Source organism: Diadema antillarum, unplaced genomic scaffold (genome assembly GCF_040938485.1).
Source record: "Diadema antillarum isolate AM-2024a unplaced genomic scaffold, OU_Dant_1.0 scf00000160, whole genome shotgun sequence".
Taxonomy (NCBI): Eukaryota; Metazoa; Echinodermata; class Echinoidea; order Diadematoida; family Diadematidae; genus Diadema; species Diadema antillarum.
Window position 1 is genome coordinate 506444 of NW_027271049.1, and position 17002 is coordinate 523445.

The following is a 17002-nucleotide window of genomic DNA, read 5'->3' on the forward strand; positions in this document are numbered from 1 at the left end:
ATTAATTCATACATCGTTATTGTCCTCTGTTAAATTCATTTGTGTTTTTGTCTCTTTTTTGGGGGGATGAAGAATACTAATTCTTCTATTTTTCTTTGGGGGGGGGAGCGAGGGCATGAAAAATACAATTCAATTTTCCTACTTGATAACAAAGTCGCTCCCTGACACACTTGCCCCCCCCCCCCCCCGAAGTATGTAGAAATGCATATTTGATGACGTTCATAATTATGTAGATGGTCACCATCTTTCAATTGATAGCCTTACGAAATTGCACCCGCCAGTATGTTATTTTTCCGTTCATGGAACACCCTGTACAGGTGATTGACATGTAGATGGCGCTGTTTATCCTGTCGGTCTCGTGGGCCTTCTTTGCCTACTGTCGGTCTCGTGGGCTTTCTTTGCTTAGTGTCGGTCTCGTGAGCCTTTTTAGCTTATTGTCGGTCTCGTGGGCCTTTTTGCCTGCTGTCGGTCTCGTTGGCTTTCTTTGTTTAGTGTCGGTCTCATGAGCCTTTATTGCTTAGTGTCGGTCTCGTGGGCTATGTTTGCTTAGTGTCGGTCTCATGAACCTTTTGTGCGTAGTGTCGAACTCATGGGCTGTATGACTCCTGAGCCGTATAACTCGTGGGCTGTATGACTCATGGACCTATCATTGATGTCGGTCTCGTGGACCGTATGACTCGTGGGTGTCGGTCTCGTGGGATGCCCCCGTTGAGATGCAGTGATCAATGCGTGACGCTGTAGTAGACAGGCATCATATTATTTGGAATTAGGCTTAATAATATTATTTTGCAGGCTTAAACCCAATTCCCGCAATGTTAACTGAAAGTGATGATAACTAAGTGATGATAACTTAACTTGTAGTAGGACTTTTTTTTTTTTTTGGGGGGGGGGGGGGGTCTACCGCTTCATCTATGATAGAACGAGTTAAATAATTTGTCAACGTGGGCTTGAGATGGTTGTTCGTTTCCAAACTCCAAATCTTGATTCCATTGGTTAAAACAAAAAAGGAAATATGGTTTACAATGATTATACCCGACATGCCACCATCGGACGCTCAGGATCAACCAACATCAAATCGTGCTTCTCAATCGGGAAACTATAAGCTGGCCGAAATCGTCGACCAGGGACCGCTCCCCCCCCCCCCCCCGTATCCACCATTCAAAATTATTAGGATAAGCGAACGCTCAGGTGTTTCCGCTTGCATTAATCATAACTCTTCTTTGACTCAAGACTGTTTCCCGCTTCCCCCTCTCAACCGCCTCTTTATGTCGAAACGTTAAATTGCATGTGAACGGCATGTGCCCTTCATCCATTCTTACAGTCCACCTTTGTGTCGACAGTATACCATGTTCAAGGTCTTCTTGCCTCCACGCGCTTCTTGTTGTGACCCTAAAGTGACCCTATAAGTGATTGTCCAGCCGGGAGCGACTGCAGTCCTCGCTTACTCTTGTATATCAATCATCTATTAAAAAGCAGAAGGCCGCGTTTACTCGCACCCTAGCACATTGACTCCTGTGACACACATTAAATTTGTCAAGTTCTTCAAGTTTCGCGTGCTTCATGTTTGAAGGAAGTAGAGCATAGTCGGAGCACAGTACACTTGTATTAGTATAGGAAAGGGGGAGATTTAAACCTCAGAAGAGTGAGGCCGTAAAGTATACGGAGTATTTACTATCTCCACTAGGCGCAGACCAGTGTTCATACGTTCTCGATTGTCCATCGCAAGGTACTGTTATTTCTAACCTCGATAGCGAATGTCTCAAAGCGTCCTACATGTACTCTGCTGTTGTATAATTACATACAAATACATTGTACTGCTGCTCATTGTTAGTTAAGTACCAGTACAGGGATATGTGTTTGAAGCTTTGGGATATTTCCGCGCTGCTGGTCTGCACAACATTGTATTCAACAGAGGCTTTCTGCTGCTGTACAAACAAGAGGAGGTACAGTGTACCTGTATATAGAATGCAGAGATCTCACCTCTCACCGCTATACGCTCTGTGTATAGTAGGCATTGTATCACGACGAGTTCCTGACCTTGGTATAACCTGGCATGTATTCGACCAATCAGGCTCCAGAATTGAAGACGCGCCCATGGCAAGCCCATTCGCGGAGAATAGTGTTAGCGTTAGAGTTTCACCTGAATGAGGCCCTACACGACGATTTACTCGAAATATACATACTATTTATTTCTGTTACACTTGTGAACGTTGTTTAACGGTGGAAAAAAAGTTGTGTTTTTTTTTAGACGATTAAATTTTGCACAAACCAAATGAAGAAGATCGAGTATTCATTTAATTTAATTTAATTGGTACTGACTTCTTGTGTTAGGCGTGTAACATCCACTCGTTCTGATGTGTAAATAGACTGTATGATGTGTTATTATCAGGGAGGTATTTTCCTGGTGTTATTGTTTGTTTTCCTGTACAGTTAGTCATGCATATCCATACCTATACTATGATTACGTACACAACCCATGTTGAAAGGTTTTTCTTTACAAGGTTGGTGATTGATGGACATGAACATAATACTAAACATCAGCCGTTTACTCATACGGGCTTCGTAGGAAAAGGAGTTTGTGTATTTAGGTGGGTATTGAAAGCAATAATTGGCGGGGGAAGAAGAAGCTTGCGGTCCGAAAAGGTCGTAATCGCTCATCCATCGGTGTGTGTGTGGGGGGGGGGGGGGGTGGGAGGCGAACAAATAGGGGATTGCGTCTTTGATACCCGAGTATCGATCATAAGAGCACTGAGCAAAAGAGCGCCGCCTTTGTGCCGTCGATATAAAGAGATGACGATCGAATTGTTACACACCATGAGTACCGGTACTTTTGCGAGCAAAGTTGGAACCCAAAGGGTGCATGGTGAATAAAGCTCATTGCATATCATATTGGTGCACTCTGTCATTCGAGGGCGGCTGCGTCACGGACTGTGATCATAAACATTGGCAATAGGCCTATACTGCGTGGATCTGTGTGATAACTTTTTGGGTGTCATCGCGAGTAATAAAGGGATAGCAAACAAAATATATCGCTATCAAAGTGGAGTTCTACATGGGTAACAACATGACATTGCCGTCCCCTCACTTTGCGTCCACTTGATTATTGTAGACAAATCGAAGCATCGAATTCCGCGAAGGTCCGGTACGTACCCGTTCATTTTCGGCGAATGGAAGGCGCCAGTTGTAAAGGCGAAACCGCTTCGAATGAGGTGAGATAGATATACGTACGAAATGGATATGCCCACCACATAGGCCCTTGGAATTTTCATGACATGTTTAGGTGTCCAGAAGTATAAGTGTTTGCTTGTTTATGTATTGGATTATCCTTTTCGTTTGTAAAGTGTGTGCATGCGAATGAGTGTGCAGTACGTATGTGTTTCATAGGATGGGTCAAGACTTTGGTGATGTTGTCTTCTCCAACTGGTAGCGGTCAACACCGCAGTGCCTCCCACCCCGCCCCTTTTACGGAAGTCCCTCGTCTGTTGTAAGTTTCAATAAAAGTTCGTCATCGGCAATCGGCACTTTCCGGTCGGTTATCTAACTCACCAGAGTCAAAAGCTACAGTGATCGTTTGCGATTATTCATTGTCCGGCGTACGTCGGCCATCCTCCGTCGTGCGCCGTGTGTAAACTTTTATACATTTTCAGTTTTTCCTTAAAAAACATCACGACATATCTTTCACCAAGCTTGGCGGCTGGGTAGCATCTCGATATGATAGGATCTCAGTTTGTTCTAATGGGCACCAATGCTTCCTGGTCCCCCCCCCCCCCACCCCGCGACGCCAGGGGTCGCGAAAGCCCCCCTAATCAAGAATCTTTCAAGATATTCTTCTCTTCATTAAACAGAAGTGATATTAACTTCGAGAGCTATGAGTAAGTATGCATCGACCAATTACTGTACAGCTTCAAGTTTGCTCATGGCAGATCCGGGGTGCCCCACCCCACCCGGTGCCTGGGAAGGGAAGATCAATTTGGGGCCAATATTCACATTTCCAGCTATTCTTTGAAAAAAAAAACAACACGCCAAACAAACACGACGGATTTTCACCAAACTTGGCAGGTATAACGTCCCTGGGGTGATAGGATCTTATAATTTATTCAAAAGGACGCCATGCCCCCCCCCCCCCTCCCCATTGAAATATCTTTGGGAATCTTCTCTTGAACCATGAAGTGATAAGAGCTGAGTTATATGCATATGAGTAAGTACATTGGTAACTGATGCTGAAGTGTCAAATTTGTTCGTGGCGGATCCGGGTGTACCTCCCTTATCCCCCCCCCCCCCCCCTCCTGTGTCTCACACCTTCGTCTTCTCGATAACGCATCGTCAAATATTTTCTACGAACTTGGCATGCAGGCACTATTGCCAATGTGATATTATACAAATATCGACTGCTGCAGAGGGAGATGGTAAAACTATTTGCACCGAGGTGATTTCTCAACAGTGCTATGTCCCGAGACGAAGTCGAGGGACATGGCACTGTTGAGAAATCACCGAGGTCAAATAGTTTTACCATGGCCCGAAATAAAGCAGTCGATATTTGTTTTATATCCCTCTCGAGCATTTTACTAGAGTGATGATGGTTCCCTTTTGGAAAAATGTGCAGGTTTCCTGACGTTAAATCTAACGTTAGGCCGTAGCAGTGGCAGTGCAGCAGCAGTGCGTGCAGCGCGTAGCGAACGGCACCGTTGGTTCCTACACACGAGCTACACTATACAGCGTGCAAAACTCCGAAAGATCAAGCTTTACATGAGGGATATAAATAGTAATATCATACATGTACAAATGGACCCCGAAGCTCCCCAAGTTTGATATAGTTCTGCTTGAGTAATAGTCTGCAAGAATAATGTAAGATAAACTTTCGATATTTACTCTGGTGAGTGGTCTCTTACTGGATACAGAAGGGCGTTAATACAACAGGTCATGCATGTATGTATTGATAAGGCTCTTCTGGCCCTTATACATTAGGGTAAAGGATGATTGATCAAATCAATGTCATTATACATGTCAGTTCTGAACCGCTTTCGTTATGGACGACTGAGAGATAGAAATCATTCAAGTGAGTGATATACTGTAGTTCCAAAGTGATCACGTCAGAGTCTTTTGTTACAGCTGTTATAACTGATTATTGCTGTTCCACACAATTGCCCTATAGCACAAGTCTTTGAGCAGTAATGGGTTGGAGCCGGATACGAGCATGGTTTGCGACCGTTGTGTTCACATACAGATATTTGGGTCTCGCAAGGTTGTTAAAGGACAAGTTCACCTTCATAGACATGTGGGTTGAATGAATGCAGCAAAATTAGCTGAACACATCAGTGAGAGTTTGAGTAAAATCGGACAATCCGTTAAAAAGTTATGAATTTTTGAAGTTTCTTCACAGTCACGGCTGGATGAAAAGACTACTATAGCTTGTGATGTCACATGAGTACAACGATATAAAGAAAGAATAAAGAAAATTCAACATATTTCCATTTTTCTCGCATAACAAAAGAACACTCGACTTCTCTCTTTCAGAAGGCGGGGGGAATAATATTACCCTTAACATACGTCAGTAGCAAGTCGAAGAAATGTGCACTTTATTCAAAAAGTAAAGTTTTGTGAAATTCTCTTTTTATTTTCCTTATATAGTTGTACGCATGTGACATCATACACTGTAGTAGTCTTCTCTTCCAGCAGTGACTGCGCAGATACTTAAAATATTCGTAACTTTTGAACGGATTGTCCAATTTTCCTCAAACTTTCACTGATGTGTTCTACTAATATTACTGCATTCTCTCAATCCTTATGTATATGAAGGTGGACTTGTCCTTTAAGAACCAGTTTTTGTTGTTATTGTTTTTGTTCTTGTTTTGTTCTGTTTTTTGTTGTTTGTTGTTGTTTTTTGGCGACGAAGGGCTGTGACGTCACATTTCGGTATACTCTATCGCAATGGAAGGGAACTGCAAGAGTGCGACTCATAATATTGATTTCCAGAGCATAGCAGCGATTTCTTTTTCTTTAATGTATGATAAAGAATTAAAAACACGTTAATTGTGTTTCTCTGCAAGGACCGGCTGCAGGGCAGGTAAAGGGGGGAAACGGGAATTGGCCAGACGATACTACTTTAAAATTCTTAAGACTAGCCTTATCATGCAATTGATATGGATAAGATTGTCGAAAACCTGACACTTAGGAGATCTATATGTCATAATCGAATAAGACAGTGTCTGTTTACTGAAGAAAATAATTGTTCCAAAAACTACATCTTTATCATTATTATTATAGTCGATCTCTCTCTCTCTCTCTTCATACCAGGGATATGTCTAAACTTTCCCAAAAAGCGAAAGCAGTTCAAGTTCTTCAAAAGAATGACCATTCTCTTCTTAAATTATTACAGATCAATACTGCTCGCTTGCCAGTTTGAATCTTGTCCGATGGGTTAGTGTTTAGATGGGAACAAGGAGGTGAACCAGGTGCCTTTTGAAAGGTATTACAAACAACAACAACAACAACAACGGGAAGCTGGTGATGCCGGGTATAGGGGGACGACCCTCGGAAAGACTGTATCTTAATTCGTGTTATGGGTTACAGTTCGTTCTCGTTATTCCGAAGGTTCGCTTTAGTCCGAAAGGAATCGAGGTGGCGACCTGGTGGCGACTCGGTTTTTGCTGGACACGTTGGAGACGAGCCTGGTTTTGAAGCAGTCGCGAGAGAATCGAACATGTCCATGTTTGATTTTTACGGAGATTTTTTTAAAAATGTCTCGGAAACGTCTCCGCGATGTCTCTGCGACGTATATTCTTAGTCGCCGCCAAGTCTCGGAGACTAAGTTTGTCCGCGAGGTCTCCGAGACGTCTCTATACGACCTTGCGGAGACCCATTTGCGACCTGCTCCAGACGTTGCAGAGACGTCTTCGCGACTGAGAAGACGACTCGTAGACGTCGGGGTGACGTCGTAGCGACGTCTCTGCGACTTCCGAGCGAATAAGTTGGCACCTTTCTACCGACGTTTAGGACATCGCCATGGAGTCACCTCCTTCGTGAGAGCACAAGCCATTTTGTGGTCGATATAGGGTCACAGACCCACGAGTCGCGGCTAGTACGGTGATCAGTCTCTATAGTCGCGGCGAAGTTTACTCCAGTGAAATACTGTACTGTGAAATCTTCGTGGAGTTTACTGCGTTCTCACTTACCACCCCTTTTCAAATGAATCTGGCGTTTCCGTTTTGATGTTGTTAAGGTACTATCACAATGGCAGCTCAATCTTAGAAAATTGTCTCTTAGAAAAAGTATCTTAGGAAAAGTTTGTTGACAGAGCTGTATAATGATGATGTTCAACTGCACAAACACACACAAACATACATACACACACACACACACCCTCCCTTCTGCTTTCTATAGTTTGAGAATGAACTATGTTGTGACTATTGATATGTACGAACAATTATCACTGTTGTATATTAATGAACCGTTTATTGAGTTGTGTATTGTGACACCATTTTGTATGTAAAATGATTAATATGCGTAGAGTTCATAGATTTCACATTTTCGACTTCAGCATTCAGAGTTATTTTCTACCCTTAGGTGTTTTTTTTTTTAGATATAGCTTCATATTACACAATATCAGAGACTTTGGTAGAATGTATAACCAAGTAATTTTGACTCGCTTTTTTTTTCTATAATTATTTTATTTCTTTCGCAAACTGGAAGCATTATAAACATGGCTTTTAGCCTGTGTTTACACATCTACCGCCGTCATACTGCAATTATTAGAACATGAACTCAATCATGGAGGTATGTGACATCATAATTATGTGACACCTCCTGGACCACACGATTGCTTTGGTTGACGATGATAGTGACACCCAATCTCCGCACGATATTTTAGCTTCTTTAGCCTCATCGTCACCCCTATTCCATAATTATGCACCATCACCCCCCCCCCCCTCCCGTTACTACATTGTTGTTTACGACGGGCTGTGTAGCTTGACGGATGGTCGTGTCTATTTTGCCCATAATCCGATCTGTCTTTCTTCCCACACTTTCAAACACGACGCGTTAGATAATTAAGCGTTGCCTCTCACATTTCTAACTCAACCCAGAAAGGTCCCAAATCGCCTCTTATATCATCATTTCACGACAGTGAGGTTGTATTCGCTATGATATCATAATAAGAATTATGGCGCCATGCGCGAAGATGCCTAAAGGCCGTGTCACAGCTTTTCCGGGCAAGCCTTGCGTGCGACTTGCGAAGAACAATTTTTACTACCCGGAGGTCCCCGTTGTCGCTCGGAGGTGCGCACGCAAATCCTTTTTTTTTTTTTTTTACCCGCAACCATGTTTAGGCCCTGTCACACCTTTCCAGGCAAGCTACGCGGGCTTATTGCGCGTGGTGATTTTCCAGCATACCAGACAATTTCTGAGGGCGGACAAGGATTTGGGCGAGTCAGAGCATGGGTCTTACTTGCTGGACGCGTTCTACTTAAGTTCTTCTTGCGGGTATTCTGTGTGACATGCGTGGGGGCTGACGACTCAGTGAAGGAATTCCTCTGAAGGAATGGCAGAAGTCCCACAGAATGTCATTATCTTGGCCGCATACGGGGACTGCGAAGTACCTGCGTGGGAGTTGCCTGCGAGATGCTGCCGCTAAGGGCCTCCTACTGGCGTTCTGCGTGGACCTCTGCGGCCAATCCCCACTGACTCACCCAGAAAAAAACCCCCAAAGTTTTGGTCATGCTCAAAACTTGGCTGCGGGTAAATCGGACTTGCGTGCGCACCTCCGGGCAACTATATAGGTATACTGTCAGGTGCGGACCAACTGCTGGGAGGTCCGGGAAGCAAAAAAAAAAAAAAAAAAAAAAAATCCCCGCAAGTCAACCCGCAAGGCTTCCCCAGACACGATGTGACAAGGCCTTGAGCATGCTCAAAACTCATTCCCGGTGAGTCGCTGGGGTTTGCCCGCAGAGGTACACGAATAACACCAGTAGGAGACACTTAGCGGCAGCACCAGGCAACTCCCACGCAGGTACTTCGCAGTCCCCGTATTTTGTTCGTAGCTGAAAATTGATCGGTTTCAAAGCTCTCAGATCACACGGAATACACGCAAGTATAATAGCACGCCTCTGGTAGTAAGATGCAAGTACGGAACTCGCCAACATCCTTGTTCGCCCTCAGAAAATTCTCCTGCGTGCTGGAAAATCCCTATATACTCGCAACAAGCCTGCGTAGCTTACCCGGAAAGGTGTGACAGTGCCTTTAGGTTTAGTTAGGACGGACGTATCGTGCTAACAGGACACGACCTCTACTCCAAAGTGTTTCAAACATACTCGCTTGCGTGTGAGGTGTGGAAAGGTAAACTTTCTCGAAAGCTACTGGCCACTTCCAATGACGTTGCGTTTCCTACGCCATTGAAAGACACGTTTCCATTCCTGTAACTGGCTTTAAACTGTAGACCTGTATCACGACCTGAAGGTATATGTCACACTCAGATAAAAGACGCCAGAGGATTTTTGACTATAATCAAATGAGTCGATCTTCTACTTATTATGTAATAATGGCACATGAACTGACACCCCACTTGTATACCGCTGGGAGAGAAAGCAGGATGAAAGTCCCATAAATTTGATTCGCACGTCTGTAATGCACATACAGATAGCCCTTGGAATAGCGTGGGATGATGATGATGATGATGAAACAGCATTAATATAGCGCCATTTATCTGTAGAAACATTCAAAGGCGCCCAGCTCCCACAAAGTGTCACACATCATTCACAAATGCATTACAGTCGAATTCAACAACTCTTTTTTTGCACAGTATTGAGCAGAAAATACCCGTATTCAATTCATTTTCTTCGGCGCATCCCTTCTCGCGTTTTTTTTTCAGAATGTGACGTTGATTCCCTCGGATGAGACGGAGATACGACAATATCCGATGAAGGAGGTCGCCTTACACAGCGACCGAGACTCGTGCTGGCTGGTCATCAAGGACTTCGTCTACGATGTCACGTCTTTCCTTTCAGAGGTGAATAACCCCGGGCATATCATTATGGACACATAACCTTATGACAGCTATAAATCATGACTATTACGGGTACTCGGTGCCATATTGGTGACAAAGGCCTGTTCGGTTTGGGCGCACTTTTTTGATGTCTGTTTCAAGTTTATGTTTGTTGATTTTGTTTTTGTGTTTTTGCTTTTGTTTCGGGGGGGGGGGGGGGGGCTTTGGTATGTCTAAAATGATTTAAGCACTAACATAGCAATGCACCTGACGCATTGCATAACCCGCTCATCATACCGTCGGCCTCATGCAAAAAGGGCCCTAACAGTGTACAAAGTCTATGGTGTTAAGGCCCTTTTGGCATGAGGCCGATACCTTCTTATATTTTGGAAGCACCCGATCGCAGTTATTGCCAAAATAAGTTACACTGTTTCAAAACCGATAGTAGGGTCTAAATCGAGTGAGCCTGAAATAGCGATAAGCGATTGGCACTGATTGGTGGACTCGGAAGCGGATAAAGACGGAGTTAAAGTCGCCATTCGCTAGGGCTAATAGACCCACATCCTCGCGAGTGCGCACACGCACACGCACACACGCACATCATCGCCACCACTACCACCACCACTAACAACAACAACAACAACAACAGCAACAACAACAGTAGCAGCAGCAGCAGCAGCAGCAGCAAATACCGGCAACAATATTTAAACTTTATATCCCTCACAAAATGCATCTCGTCCTCTGATTGGTCGAGAGCACTGTAAACAACAAAACATAATTCTACCATACAAGTGCGCGAAAAAGACTATACTCCCTAGGGAAATGGTAAAAACTATACCACGCTGGTGATTTTCGCGCCTTTTTTGCTTCGCGTCGCGACGCGAAATATTTCACGTGTAAATGAATGGGTATCGCAGCACCTTTGCTTCGCGACAGATTTCATGTACAAATGAATGGGTATCGCGGCGCCTTAGATCACTGCACTTCTCGAGAACCACAAGGCACGCATACACTCAATGCGACACGGGTTACGTTAGAGAAACTCAGAGATACTCTTATAAAGCCCTCATTCTACCTAAAAAGAAAAAAAATTGTATTACGTTACAACAGAGTAGGCGATATCGTAGATCTATAATTAGACAACAATAAGCAAGATAGCGTTAGGGTTCTTCGACGTACCGTAGGCCTTTGGGGAGTTCATGCTTCGCCGTTTTAAAGTTGGTCTCCCAGTTCACTAACTCGAGCGACCCACCCAAAAGATGTCGACAAACGAAACTGCAGTAGATAGTAGGCCTGCTTTAACGTTAGCGCTAGTTAAGCCTAACGTTAGTTCTACCTGTCTAACAGTAGGCCCTATTTCCCGTAATCTCATTCCTAATAATTATTTTTTAGAGTGTCTAACGAGTCAGTTACCGTACGAACCGTACGAATCACACAAATTTACAGTGGCACTCGATGCTTCAATCGCTAGAATTTTTCCAGTGCCTAATCTAACCTTATACGCTGTCACTGAATGCTACCCAAATTTACAATGTATACTTGCATTTTAACAGGAAGTGATAGTCCATATTCATGTACAGACAGCTAGGTAGAAAGACGACAGAAAACACAATCAACTGCAGCTCACAGTCACATCGTTGATCAGCTCGAGCACGCACATCACCGCACTGTACTGGCAACCGAACGTACTTGTTGACAGATCGGATAGTGAAGCGCGTAGTGAGTTTGCAGTTTGCGCATGTTTACCAGTACGTTGTACAGCAATGCACCGAGTACACTTCAGCGGCTGAGCGCGCAGTTGTCTCTTCATAGTACGCGTACGCGCTGCCCTCCTGCTGAGCTGCTTTCCCGAGCGTAAATGACTAGTCAATCTTCTTGAAAAGTAAAGCAAGATGCCCTTAAAAAAAGAGGTAAATTACAGAATACCAGCAGTCGAATACTCTTAAATTCATTGGGAGGGATATAAAACAAATATACCAGGCCAATTTTTCGAGGCACCGGTTGAAACTATGTGCCTTCGGTGACTTCAGTAGCACTATTTTCTTCGGGGCTGCGCCCCTCAGAAAATAGTGCTACTGAAGTCACCTCATGCGCATAGTTTCAACCAGAGCCTCTCAGGCCTGGTATATTTGTATAATACACGAGGACACACTGATCCCGTAAAAGGCCGTATTTAGATCGTATATGACCATTGATGACCTGCCGGCTTTCTGACAACACCAAACAGCTCTTGTCATTGATACCATGGACACAAAAAAGAACCCTGTCAAATTCGAGGCCTTGTATTCTTCTCGCTTGCAATCACTGAATTCATAAGTATGGCTGCTCCAAAAGATGATTTATGATAATAAACAGCCCAAGCAAACACCCCATACACGCACAAACAAAAACAACAGAAAACCTGTATAGTGACGTGAAACACGGGTACAGAAATTTGAGGTCGCAAACGAGACAATGCATTAGCAACGTGCAAAAAGGAGCAATAATCCGCCACACAGGTGGAAATGTATACACAACGTAACGAATTCTGCCTCGTGGTCATGCACCTCTGATAGCATTGCGAGATTATAGTGGAAGAATTGTTCATTCACCCTTGGGGTTATTAATCTTCTAAGGAGCTATCGTATTTACCCTCGTGTGCATCATGTGAGACGGTATGGTTATTAATCACTTTCCCTGTACATGTATTATCTTTTATAGGTGACTCTGTACCGTTTGGGCGATGAGATATGACTATGAGGTTATGTAAGGATTTGTTAAAAATAGAAATAAATGTAGGAAGCAGAAACACAAACAACACTTAACAAAAAACAAACACTCAAAAACTAAAACAGTTTTAATCGCGCCATCTTTGTAAAGGGTAGGATTGAAGTCTTATAGTCTAATTTTTTTTCTTGTCTCAGTGTATGAAATCGGAAAAAAAGTCTTAATGTGAAAGATATGAATATAGGCACTAATACAGCGATAAAAAAGCAAGATATGATTCGAAAAACAAACACACTGTATATTCTTCGAGGGAGCTCGAGAAAGGGAGAGAAAGGGGGAGTATTGGGAATCAAATGATAGCGGTGATAAGAAATATATGAAGAGGGAAATTGATGAGATTAACGAGCAGGAGTGAGGAAAATTGTGATTCTTAAATATTAATGTCGTTATGAACTGCTGTTTGGTGTCGGCCAATATAGTTTTAATGTGTCTTGCAGGGAGTTTAGGTGTCACTCCACGCACAATTTCATGTAAATTACCCTTGTCATTATATTCTACGATTTAATGGCATGTGGTGAGAGTATAAGCTTTATACCTTGTCTCTGTCCGGTGGCTTAAATAATGCAGTAAACTTCCTATAGCGATGTACGGAAACCAGTAGAGTGTATGATTTGTAGAACATTGTAACCTTTACACTCATCAAACAGGGTGAGTTAAAGGGGTGGTATGGTGGAGATTGGAATTGGGCTGTTAACTTTTTGCGAGGTACCAAGAAACCATTTATGAAATAATACTGAGCATACCAATTTAAGAGGAATTCAAAGTTTATAGGATGAAAATCGGTTTTTGAATGCTGAAACATCCAAAAACAAAGTACATTGTAGAACAAAGCGACCCTAATAAAAGGAGGGTCCCACCTTTTATCAGTTTATTAGGATTGCTCTGTTTTGGATATTTCAGCCATTTCAAAACCAATTTTCCTCAAATAAGCTTTGAATACCTCTGGGAATTACAGGCTCTTCCATATTGCATAAGAGGATTCTCATTATCTCACCCAAAATTGCTAGAAACCTGACGTTATATCTCAACCAGGACTATTGCGATCCCTTTAAGATATGCTACAGTCACTGTCCAAACTACCAACGTGACCCGTCTTGGTCTTATGCTGGCTTCAGAATCTTCAGTATAAGGAATAGTTACTGGACAGTTATCACACATAGGCCCGAATTCACGAAGGTGGTACAATCTTGTCCATGGTTTAAACCATGGACAAAGACCATAGACATATAGAGCGCCAAGTGTCGCATGGAATATTTCGTTACGAAATCAGTCATTTCGTCGACGAAAATAATGATTATTTTGTAACGAAATGACAACATTTCGTAACGAAATGAACATTTCGTCGACGAAATGATAATTTCGTTAACGAAATGGTCATTTCGTCGACGAAATGACTAATTTCGTAACGAAATATTCCGTGCGACACTATCTTGGCGCCCCATGGTCTTTGTCCATGGTTTATAAACCATTGAAGTCGTGAATTCGGGCCAAAGCGAGTAAACTTCATAATTATCCTTTCCCCCATATTCAAAATTTCTTTTTGCAGCACCCTGGAGGATGGGAGGTGATAATGGAGCGAGGAGGTATGACCCTTCAAAACTTTCCAAACTTGCTGAAACTTTCAACGACTTACTGTGCAATATGGCTGATGCAGTATACATTTCTTAACATAATGATATTCATAAAGTTGTGGCTTATTTCACGTTATAGCGTGATCTCTTTATTTCTCAAAGCAAATGTGTTCTTTTATATTTTCAATGATATATTTTCTAAAAATGTCTTACACATGTGGTTCAGTCTTTATTGCTGCTCTAAGTCTGTGATGAAATTCGAATGGAGAGTTACTGAAGGATAGTGTTTCAAAAGTTTAAAACCCTGATGTGGCGTCGAAACAACGTCGTGTCACAATCTAGAAGCTTCTTAAATTTTTGTCTTCCACTACATACAAAAGGGCAAATGAAAGTGGGAAAGAATAGTTTGGTTTTATGTCTCGAGGCATGCCATGTACAACCCACGTGAAATGAAATGATGTATAATCAAAATAGTCGTTTGTTGTGGTATTAACTTCGGCAGGAACTGACGCTACGTACGCGTTTGAGGGCAAAGGTCACTCAGATGATGCCGTTGAATTACTTGGAAAATTCAAGATAGGACAATTGACGAAGGTATATACTCCCCTTTCACCTTCTCTCTTCCTCATTCTCGTAATTTGCGTCTGTGTGTATATATACAAAGTTCTATATAGGCCTACATACAAGCTTCGCTATGGAGATCCATCGCCTTTAGTTGGAACGTTCGCAGTATGAATGCGAAACAAAATTAATATTGTTATACATACGAGACATCTGAATAGAAAGCTTCGATAGAAGTCATTGGTGCACAATGTTTTATTGCTGAATGCTGACTGAAATATATACAGTATAGTTCCTTTCGGTTTGAATGCAAAATCTTGCGCCCCCCCCCCCCCCCCCCCCCGTCCCGTATCATCAGTATTACGGATTATGTGATCACATTCACATAAGTTTTTGGTAACCCATTCTTCCCTCTTTGTCATTATTTTATCGAAAATCCAGAACCTGGTCACACTTAGTTTTATTTTATTCGCTTCACTGTTCATCACTTGAAGTCGTCTTTCACACACAGTTAGTATGATAGTAGGCCTACATGATAGGCAACACTTATTATCATATTTTTTTTCTTAGCTAAAGTTGTACAGAGGTCAGCTCTACTCTAGGGAGGACCTCACCGGGAGAGCCGATTACTTACCCGTGTGTTAACCTGCTAGAAAGAACACAGTGTCCCACAGTGTGTTAGCAAGGTGTTCACATAGTCGGCTATGCAAAAACGCTCAAATTTAACAGTGTGAAGTGATTTCACACTGTGGTGCGGTTGTTGTTGTTGTTGTTGATGATGATGTTTTTGTTTTTGTTTTTGTTTTTGTTTTACAGAGAGTTCTCACAGTAATGTTCTGCTTCACGCTGTAAATTTATACTTCACAATGTGTTCACAGAGACTCAAACCCCAAGCACCTTCTGATCGGGAGATTCTCCCGCCTGAAACCCCTACCAAACGTGCACATCACGTGCACATCACGAGCGCAAAGCGCGAAGTGAGTCCAGGGCCCGCTTAAGGGCCCTGGAAGCTCTAGGGTTCTAGATGCTCTCTCATGCTGTCTAAGGCTTATTTTTCAACATTCAATGATATTAAGTAAGAAATCATTTCAAGCGGGAGGCACAGAGCCAGGGCGGGAGAAATCAGCTCTCAAGCGGGAGAACGGGAGATTTTGCAAATATGGGCTTTCAGCGGGAGATTTCCCGTCGAAAACGGGAGAGTTGGAGTCTCTGTGTTCACAATGTTGGAACGATTGAATATAACAGTGTGAAGAGATTTCACACAGTGCGACCCTTTCCAGCAGGGTATATCCGTGAAACGACGCGTCACGACACTGAGAAGTGAATAAGCAAAATGTGTCCAGTTTGTGGGATTTCACGAGTATTTCAATAGCGCCACTATTGAAGATCTTTGATAACAGCAAACTCATAATTTTAGTTCTTGTGGTAAACTCCTCCTGTCACTGCCTGTGCTTTTTCTATCGCTCATTATAAGGAGGTCGAGATTGAAACACTAGCTGCGCCCTGCAACATTCTTTCTGCGGGTGCAATCACAATTAGTTTTTTTTTTTTAACTATGGGCTGTGTGTATCCCCTGCATGGTTCACTTAATGTGTTAATAGCCAATGTGCTCTCAGACGAGGTTTGCTCCAGCTTATGTTACGTGAACCAGCAATTTGTCGTTATACCATTCCGTGCTGTTCCCGGCAATGAATGCAATAGTTATCATACCGTTTGATTGTTTCTCTTTTGTTGATTTCCGTACAGAATGACCGACTGGAGAAGGGATGACGTCATTAACGAAATAATTCAAACCTACATGGAGATACGATCGAGCTAGTCAAGGGTTTTCATATCTTCTCATACGTACATTTTGTCCTCACTTTGCAGTTTTCCTTTACGTGTAAGCACAAAAGTTCGAAGTGAAAATTGCTCTTTATCTGTAATGTAGTATAATAAGTAGCAATATTTATGTTATGAGGGTTGTGTCGCGTATGTAATGCAATTGCTGTATGTGAGATGAACTTTGTTGATACGCCATCATTCAAATGAATTGAAATGTATTTTTATATGTATTTTGTATAAAAGTAAAATTGTAAGTAGAATATCGGGCTATGCCAAGCGAAGAATGGTGGTCGACTCTGATGGA

The 17002-nt window shown here is 42.7% G+C and overlaps 1 protein-coding gene across 1 annotated transcript; it reads left to right on the forward strand.

Moving 5' to 3' along the window:
* Positions 1-6737: 6737 nt before the first annotated feature.
* On the forward strand, positions 6738-16644 carry LOC139722174 (cytochrome b5-like). The gene is made up of 5 exons (XM_071633490.1): positions 6738-6926; positions 9863-10000; positions 14289-14325; positions 14816-14907; positions 16621-16644. Exons 1-5 carry the CDS (start codon positions 6738-6740, stop codon positions 16642-16644), a joined length of 480 nt encoding a protein of 159 aa, XP_071489591.1.
* The last annotated feature ends 358 nt before the right edge of the window (positions 16645-17002 follow it).